The 10006-nt window shown below is 38.5% G+C and overlaps 1 protein-coding gene and 1 pseudogene across 1 annotated transcript in view; both read right to left on the bottom strand.

Annotated features, from left to right (window-relative positions):
• DOCK7 (dedicator of cytokinesis 7) overlaps positions 1-10006 on the bottom strand; it is a 259128-nt gene that overhangs the window by 200956 nt on the left and 48166 nt on the right. Inside the window, 1 exon segment of the mRNA XM_017877272.1 lies at positions 9425-9510. Coding sequence (XP_017732761.1) covers positions 9425-9510 — 86 coding nt within the window.
• Positions 1842-2275, bottom strand: LOC108532905 (60S ribosomal protein L13a pseudogene; annotated as a pseudogene).

Here is a 10006-nt window from a genome sequence, read left to right as displayed (position 1 = left end):
TTCTAATTCTTTAAAAAAATTTTAAAAGAAAGAAAATTAGTACCCAAATGTGTAACTTAGTGCCATAAAATTACTGTGTAATAATTTTATAATTTTTTTTTTTTTTTTTTTTGAGACAGAGTCTGGCTGTCTCACCCAGGCTGGAGTGCAGTGGTGCGATCTCGGCTCACTGCAACCTCTGCCTCCCGGGTTCAAGCGATTCTCCTGCCTCAGCCTCCTGAGTAGCCAGGATTGAGGTGCGCGCCACCATACCCGGCTAATTTTTGTATTTTTAGTAGAGATGGGGTTTCATCACCATGATGGCCAGGCTCATCTCAAACTCCACCTCAGATGATCCACCCGTCTCAGCCTTCCAAGGTGCTGGGATTACAGGTGTGAGCCACCTCGCCTGGCCAATAACTATAATATTCTTAAACAGCATTTAAAGATCCATATTATTACTATGATGAACAAAGGGCGGAACTCGAGAAAATAAACCGAAGAAACCAATACAAATCCAGTGAGCTCCACTTTAAGTAGACAAGAATTTATAAATGCAACAAGAATTTATAAATTAGATACATTATTTGATTTTTTTTTAAGTTTCAAAAGGTTCTTCCATTACAGAGTACCAAAAACGTATATGCAGAGTTTTTTTCTTTTTTATATTCCTCAGGGATTCAGTACACAATTTGAGTAACTTCAAAAAAAAAAGAATGCTACATTATTTCTATACTATCAAACATAGGCATGTTTCAAGAAATGCTACTTGCTGAGCAATACTCAAAGGCTATTATGCTGCAAAAAAGGTATTTTTTTATTCACTATAAATGTACCACTCTACATACTCACTTATTTAAAATGCTGAGAATACTTATAACAATGAAAAAAAATTTTTTTTTAATCACCAAAGGCCTACTGTAAGACATTGCTAATAAGATGTGACTTACTTGTTCGGTCTTTTAAAAATTAAGTGTGTGGGCCGGGCACAGTGGCTCAAGCCTGTAATCCCAGCACTTTGGAAGGCCGAGGCAGGTGGATCATGAGGTCGAGATCGAGACCATCCTGGCCAACATGGCCAACATGGTGAAACACTGTCTCTACTAAAAATACAAAAAATTAGCTAGGCTTGGTGGCATGTGCCTGTAGTCCCAGCTACTAGGGAGGCGGAGGCAGAAGAATCACTTGAACCTGGGAGGTGGAGGTTGCAGTGAGCCGAGATTGTGCCATTGCACTCCAGCCTAGGCAACAGAGCAAGACTCTGTCTCAAAAAAAAAGAAAGAAAAAATTACGTGTGTGTGTGTATTTATTCCCTCTAAAAATAATTTATTTGATTCTGATCACAAAACACAGGGAAGGAGCAAGGGTAACACTTATAACCCCTTGGTCGCACATTTTCCTAGTCTATGTGTCTATAAATACCCTTTGTATAACACCAAACTCATGCTATCCTCCAAGTGTTGTTTCACATTCTAACAGCTACAGAGTATAGCACACGACCAGGTGGGAAGTAAAAACAGATGCCCTATTCACAAGGTAGAGTCTCCCTCCAAATAGTGTTCCAGCTCTCTTTTGCTACTACTACTGAAACCAAAGTAGCTGGTTGTTCCTACTATTGATCTTCTAAAATTCATTCATGAACAAGTAGGTCATAGACAAATTATGTCTGCACAATTCTTAGAGTGGCTTAAAGTAACCTTATAAAAAGGCAGTGACTGAGGTCTGTTCCTTACCCCCAGCTTCCTACGTCCCAGGCTGCCTGTGGCACCTGGACTGCCCCTCCTGGGTCCCCACATCCCAGGGCAGCAATCAAAGAAGGGCAGGCCAGGCCAAGGATGAGTATTAAACAGTCTTTATTGGGCTCAGACCAGGAGTCCATGGGTCTTGAGGACCTCTATGTATTTGTCAATTTTCTTCTCCATGTTCTTTCAGCCTGTTTCTGTAGCCTCGTAAGCTGTCTTTTCCTCCAATAGAGGATCTTAGCCTTCTCCTTCCTCTTCTCCTCCAGGGTGGCTGTCACTGCCTGGCACTTCCAGCCAACATCATGAGCCAGGAGCCCCAGGTAGGCAACCTTTCTCACAGGCTTCAGGCACACAACATTGAGAGCAGCCACCATTCACTTTTTGTCATAGTGGAGTGGGATCCCATCAAACATCTCGAGGTGGTACAAAGCAGCCTGGCCTCACTTGGTCTTGTGGGGCAGCATGCTTCACATGGTCCACCAAAAGAGGCAGTTGGGGACTTGGAAATGGTACAGGCCTCAGAAAGGATTGGTGTTCATCTACCTGCAGAGGAAGGCCAGGTACTTTAACGTGTTTCTGTACAAATTGCCAGAAATGTGGATGCCCTCACAACACATGATCACCACCTTCCAGTCCAGCAGTACCTGCTTGACCACAATGGCCGCTGGGCAATCCGGAGATAGCCTCAGCCTCAAGCACCAGGACCTTCCCCCTCCCAACTTTGGCAGCTGCCTGGGAAAGGTTAAACTGGGTGTGTTTTCACATTTACTTACAAACAATTACAGTACAGTTTTGAACATTTATCAATATGTGTTGACCCTCCATTTTGACTTAAAGTCAATTTTGTAAGATGTTAATATTGTTCCCTCAGCTTTCATTTGGTTAATATTTGCCATTATATCTTAATATAATTTTTTTATAAATTTTAATTTTAATAAATATTTTTACTTTCAACCTTTCTGGGTGCTTATGTTTTACGTGGATTGCCTGTTTTTTTAATAAAAGACACGTAACTGAGTTTTTTAAATGCAGTCTCTTAAATGGATAGTTTGGTCCACTTACACTTATTCTTAAGACTTATATTTGGATTCATTTCTAGCAGTTTATTTTTATTGTTTCTTTTTTCTTTTCTTTTTTTTTTTTTTTTTTGAGATGGAGTCTTGCTCTGTCATCCAGGCTGGAGCACAATGGTGTGATCTCCACTCACTGCAGCCTCCACCTCCTGGGTTCAAGCGATTCTCCTGCCTCAGTCTCCCAAGTAGCTGGGATTATAGACACACACCACCATACCTGGCTAATTTTTCGTATTTTTAGTGGAGAGTGGTTTCATCACCTCAGTCTCCCAAAGTGCTGGGATTAGAGGCATGAGCCACTGTGCCCAGCCTATGCTACTTTTCTAAGTGTTTTCCATTCCTGCCTTCTTTCTTTTGAATTGACTTATAGCTCCACTTTCAAGCCAGTTTTCTCCTTTGCCTATAATTTACATTTCTATTTTGCAATGGTTACTCAAGAACTTTTAAAGTACATAGTTAAGTTTTAAATATTAATCAATATCTTTATTATTCTCCCAAACAATAAGATCTTAGAATGTTTTAACCCTAATCAACCCCAATTTATAGTTATTGATTTTAGTTCTATCTTAATTATTTTAACCTCATAAACTAGACTATTACAGCAAAAACAGGTTTATCTTTGTTTTCCATTTCTTTCTTTGTTCATCATTCTTTCTTTCACCTAAAATCTTTCTTCCTGAAGTACTTCCTTTAGAAGTTACATTTTAGTGATAAAATGTTGTTAGAAAACACTAACAATTTTATCAGTATAAAAGTTATTTACCTCATCATTTGCAGATTTCAAAAAATGAACACAAATTCTTTGCATATCCTCCCATTAAGAAAAGTCTATTTCTCCATACCTTGAATTCAGACTGGTCTTGTGATTTGTTTTGATCAATAAATGATATGCTGTAAGAGTTTTAATCCAAGGCCACAAAGAGGTCTTACAGCTTCCACTCTCCTTCTTCTGAAAACCCTTCCACCACTACATGAACAAGCCCAGGTCAGCCCACTGAACAATGGGAAAAGCATAGCTACTTTCCCAGTTGACATTAAGCCAACTGCCAAATACATAAACGAGAGACTCCTAGACCAACCTGCCTGCCAACTACCAGACATGCACAACTCCTTTATAGATCATCCAATCCCAACCAAATTGGCCCAAACTACAAGAACTACCCAAATAACCCACAGAATCATGAGAAATACTGAACATCTGTTGTTTTAAAACATTACATCTTAAGGTAGTTTACAGTGCAGCAAAAACTAACTGCTTCAAGAATGTGTTTGTTGAAAGGTAATTTTACTGGGTATGAAGTTTGTGGTCAAGTTATTTTCTCTTAACAACATTGAAGATAACACTCAATGTCTTCTGGCTTCCATTGCTGCTGTGATAAATCAGCTGTTAGCCTAATTATAATTTCTTTTTTCTTTTTTTTTTTTTGAGATGGAGTCTTGCTCTGTTACCCAGGCTGGAGTGCAGTGGCGCTATCTCAGCTCACTGCAAGCTCCGCCTCCTAGGTTCACACCATTCTCCTGCATTAGCCTCCCGGGCAGCTGGGACTACAGGCGCCCGCCACCACGTCTGGCTAAATTTTTGTATTTTTAGTAGAGACGGGGTTTTACCGTGTTAGCCAGGATGGCCTTGATCTCCTGACCTTGTGATCTGCCTGCCTAGACCTCCCAAAGTGCTGGGATTACAGGCATGAGCCACTGCGCCTGACGGCTATTTGTAATATCTTTGCATAGGATCTCTTCTTCTCTCTGGCTGCTTTTAACATAGTTTCTTGGTTTTGTGTTCTCCATTTTTACTATGTTTAGTCTGGATATGAATTTCTTTTTATTTATTATTCCTAGATCCTACTAGACATCCAGAATTGAGAGTTACTACTATGATTCATAAATTTTGAACAATTCTCAGCCATTATCTCTTTAATAACTGCTTTCTTCTTCCCTAAATTATTTCCATTCTAGAATTCAAATTAGACTTTTTGTTGATATCACTTTATTTTCCATCTATATACATTTTGTGTACACTTTGTATAAATTTGTTGTTTTATTATCAAGTTCACTTATTCACTCTTCAGTTTTAACTAATCTATGTTGAGCCTACCTAAATGGATTTATTTATTTATTTATTTATTTTTTATTTTTATTTTATTTTTTTGAGATGGAGTCTTGCTCTGTCGCCCAGGCTGGAGTGCAGTGGCGTGATCTTGGCTCACTGCAAGCTCCGCCTCCCGGGTTCACGCCATTCTCCTGCCTCAGGCTCCCAAGTAGCTGGGACTACAGGCGCCCGCCACCACACCCGGCTAATTTTTTTGTATTTTCAGTAGAGACGGGGTTTCACCATGTTAGCCAGGATGATTGTGATCTCCTGACCTCATGATCTGCCCGCCTAGGCCTCCAAAAGTGCTGGGATTACAGTCGNCAAATTAGACTTTTTGTTGATATCACTTTATTTTCCATCTATATACATTTTGTGTACACTTTGTATAAATTTGTTGTTTTATTATCAAGTTCACTTATTCACTCTTCAGTTTTAACTAATCTATGTTGAGCCTACCTAAATGGATTTATTTATTTATTTATTTATTTTTTATTTTTATTTTGTTTTTTTGAGATGGAGTCTGGCTCTGTCGCCCAGACTGGAGTGCAGTGGCTGGATCTCAGCTCACTGCAAGCTCCGCCTCCCGGGTTCACGCCATTCTCCTGCCTCAGCCTCCCGAGTACCTGGGACTACAGACGCCCGCCACCTCGCCCGGCTAGTTTTTTGTATTTTTTTTTAGTAGAGACGGGGTTTCACCGTGTTAGCCAGGATGGTCTCGATCTCCTGACCTCGTGATCTGCCCGTCTCGGACTCCCAAAGTGCTGGGATTACACGCTTGAGCCACCGCGCCCGGCCGAGCCTACCTAAATGGATTTATAATTTCAATTATAAAATCTTGAAAAAGATCACATGAATCTTTTCAAAATCTTCCTGGTCAATTCTGACAGTTTCTTGTTCCGTTATAATATTTTCAAATAATTATTTACTTAAATATACTAAAAGTACTTATATTCTAAATCTGACTGGTAGTCCTTTTCAGGTCTGCAGTTTGTTTTGCCATGTTTGTTGATTTATGACTGGAGCTGAAACTTTATCTGTAGAAATATTTTGAGGCCTAAATTTTTAAAGTGAATTCCTCTAAAAACAATTAATTAATGTATGCTTCTGCCAGGTACCTAAGGCCACTGCAAACCTAGAACCACTGTAAACTTTTGCCTTGGAATTTTTTGAGCCACACATATAGTAGGTAAGCTTATGACTAGGAATTCTCAGAGTTTTCTCTTTTTATTTTTGCCTGTTTCCTGTCTGACTTTTCCCTGCCAAAGCTGAAGTTGCAGCAAACAAATATCACTACCATTTCTAATTTTACTCTCGTGAAATCTGGTGTTAAGCATTTATGCAGGAGTGTTTCTATCCTGCTTGCATGCCAAGCTCTTTTCCTTGTAGCCCATTAAAACGAGGAAGAGCAATAGCCCTAATGTAAAATTAGCTATAGAACACTTACTCCTGGGAAATTATGACTTCTTAGCATTTCTTGGCTAAATTCGTATCAACTTGACCATGCCTAGAAGATATTCCCCTGAATGTATAAATCACTATGTTACTGACTAATAGTCTTCTTAATAGTAGAAATAATTTTCTCATCCAGGATAAAGAAAGGCTGTTCTTAGGGAATAAAATGTAAGAGAAACAATTTTCAAAAATATATCAGTTTCTACAATGAGCTAAAGTAAATTTATCATTTCTGACTCTTTCTGAACTTTTGTGACCTCAAGTTCTTCCTCACTTTAAACCTGGACTTTTCTTATCATAGACAAATCAGATGTATATAATTATTACTTTAGAATTTTAATGAGAGCCAAACAAACAAAAGCTAAAGAAAATAGAGTTGTACAAAAAAAAAATTCTATATTTTATTTCTCTAAGAGAGAAATAACAAACTTGTAAATTTTATTAATCAAGAAAATCATAAGTAAAGCTACAATGAGACAATACTTCACACCCACTAGAATGGTTATGATAAAAAAAAAAAACACAGGTAATAACAAATGTTGGTGAAACGTGGAGAAATTAGAATCATTCTAACTTGCTAGTGGTAATGTAAAATGGTGCAGCTGCTTTGGAAAACAGTCTGGATAACTCCTCCAAAAGTTAAACATGGAGTTACTATACTAACCATAATTCCTATCCTAGGTACATACTCAAGAGAAATGAGAACAAAATTATGAACTTAATTTGTAACAGCCAAAAAGTGGAAGCAATCATTACTGATTAATAGATAAAACAGAATGTGGCATATTCATCAATGGAATATCAAAAGAAATTATAGTACTGACACATGTTACAGCATAAACCTTAAAAACACTATGAAAAACTAAGTTTAAAAAAAAAAGGACTACATATTGCATGATTCCATTCACAGGAAATAGTCAGAATAAGCAAATGTGTAGAGACAGAAAGTAGGATAGTGGTTGCCTAAGGATGGAGGAGGTGGGGAAAACAGGGAGTGACTACTAACGAATAAGAAATTTCTTTTCGGGATGATGAAAGTACTCCAAAATTTATTGTAATAATAGTTGCACAGATCTGAGAATATACTAAAATCCACTGAATTGTATCCTTGGTGAACTGGGTAAACTCACTGGTGAACTGTACACTGAATATACACTGAGTGAACCACATAATATGTGAATTATACTTCAATAAAGCTATGTTTCTTTTCAAAGTAGAAACAACCCAAATGTTCACTGACTGATAAATGGATAAAAGGTGGTGTATCCACACAGTGGAATACTGTTCAGTCATATAAAAAAATGAACTACTTGGACGGGCATGGTGGCTCACACCTGTAATCCCAGCACTTTGGGAGGCTGAGGCAGGCAGAACACGAGGTCAGGAGACCGAGACCATCCTGGCCAACATGGTGAAACCTCATCTCTACTAAAAATACAAAAATTAGCCAAGTGTGGTGGCAGGTGCCTGTAATCCCAGCTACTCAGGAGGCTGAGACAGGAGAATCGCTTGAACCCTGGAGGCAGAGGTTGCACTACTACACTCCAGCCTGGGCAACAGAGTGAGACTCTGTCTCAAGAAAAAAAAACTACTCATATATGCTAAAACATAGATGAACATCGAAAACATTATGCTGTATGAAGAAACCAGACACAAATGGCTGCATATAATTCCACTTACATGAAATATTCAAAATGGGTGAGCTCATAGAGACAGAAAGAAAACTAGTGACGGTCAGGGGCTGAGGAAAAAAGAGAACGGGGAGTGACTACTAACAGGTATTGTTATGGTCTGAACAGTATCATCCCCCAAAATTCGTATGTTAAAGCCCTAACCCTCAATGTGACTATAATTGGAAATAAGCCCTTTAAAGGCTTATTAAGGTTAAATGAGGTCCTAAGAGTGGAGCACTAATTCCATGGAACTGGTATCCTTATAAGAACAGGAAGAGATACAAGTGACCTCTCTCTTTCTGGGCACACACAGAAGAAAGGTCATGTGAGAATGCAGCAAGCAGCAGCCATCTGCAAGCCAGGGAGAGATGCCTCATGAGAAACCAACCCACTGGCACCCTCATCTTTGATTTCTAGCCTCTACAACTGTGAGAAATAAATTTCTATTGTTTCAGCTACCCAGCCTATGGTTCTACTATGGCAGCCTGAGCAGACTAATACAGGCATGGAGTTTCTTCCTGGGATAATGAGTATGTTCTCAAGTTAGACAGTAATGACAGCTATACAACTCTGTGAATATATACCACTAACCTGTATACTTCAAAAGGGTTAATTTTATGATATATAAATTAGATCACAAAAAAGCTGTTAAAAAACAGAACAAGACTGTAAGTAAGAACTGATGTTAGGTGTCCTGTTATTCAAAAGATTCAATGCACTTAATCTATCTAACATGTTTCTGAATAAATCTAAATATACAAAGCCTTAGCTTTCAAGGAAAGAAATTGCCAGAATTATATGTAGACATGGTCTGTCCCTATGAGTTGCTTGTTTCAGAAAGCTCTATGAATAGAAACTTTTTTCTTAAGTTGGAACGAATAATTAAACTTATAATATTAACAGCACGAAATAAGAGAAAGCACTTTGTAAAGCAGAATGTAAATATATCACCTCAATGATGTTAGCAGAAACCAGATCTAAGTTTTTTCAAGAAGGAAAAAAATACATATGTCAAAATCTTCAAAAAACAAAGCCTACTGTAAAATCAAATTGATTTTATATTTGTTACACGGCAGGCATAGCTTCATATATATCTTAGGCTTAGAACAGTAGGATTAGCTTTATACATAGGTTTGAATGCTGAATTGCATTTAAAATGATATACAGAATTTAAAAGTTGACTTTACGCTTGCTACACAGTAGGCTTAGCTTCATAAATATGTTAGGCTTAGCACAGTAGGCTCAGTTTCATATATACGTTTGAATGCTGAATAGCATTTAAAATGACATGTAGAACAATACTTCTCAAAAGGACACAAATACAACTATAAAATCTACTCAGATTTTGTTACACCAGTACTAAAATTTTATCCTGGAAAATAAAAGCTGTAAGTAAAAGAAATAAATACTCACTTAAGTGATAAGCATTTTACAAGAAGTCTCTGACCAAAATGTTCTTTGGGTACATCAGGAACACTAAGCCGTTCTATCGGTTCTTCCTACAAATTGAAAAGCAACACCAAAATGAATATGCTTATCATATTCCAACTCTTTTTTTAAGAACTTACTTTACTAATCTAATACTTTTAGTCTTCACAATAGAACATAGAAAAGAACGACCTATTTATCCACAGACAGAAGTCATTTGATTATAAGTTACTCATTAAGAATAGGAAATTCGGAGGGGGCGGAGCAAGATGGCCAAATAGGAACAGCTCCAGTCTCCAACTCCCAGCGCGAGCGACACAGAAGACCGGTGATTTCTGCATTTTCAACTGAGGTACTGGGGTCATCTCACTAGGGAGTGCCGGACAATCGGTGCTGGTCAGCTGCTGCAGCCTGACCAGCGAGAGCTGAAGCAGGGCGAGGCATCGCCTCACCTGGAAGCGCAAGGGGGAAGGGGATCCGTTTTCCTAGCCAGGGGAACTGAGACACACAACACCTGGAAAATCGGGTAACTCCCACCCCAATACTGCGCTGTAAGCATACAGGCAC

The sequence above is a fragment of the Rhinopithecus bieti genome, unplaced genomic scaffold (assembly GCF_001698545.2).
Source record: "Rhinopithecus bieti isolate Rb0 unplaced genomic scaffold, ASM169854v2 scaffold_6380, whole genome shotgun sequence".
Lineage (NCBI taxonomy): Eukaryota > Metazoa > Chordata > Mammalia > Primates > Cercopithecidae > Rhinopithecus > Rhinopithecus bieti.
The sequence above is the reverse complement of the archived record's forward strand: the minus strand, read 5'-3'. Positions and strand labels throughout refer to the sequence as shown.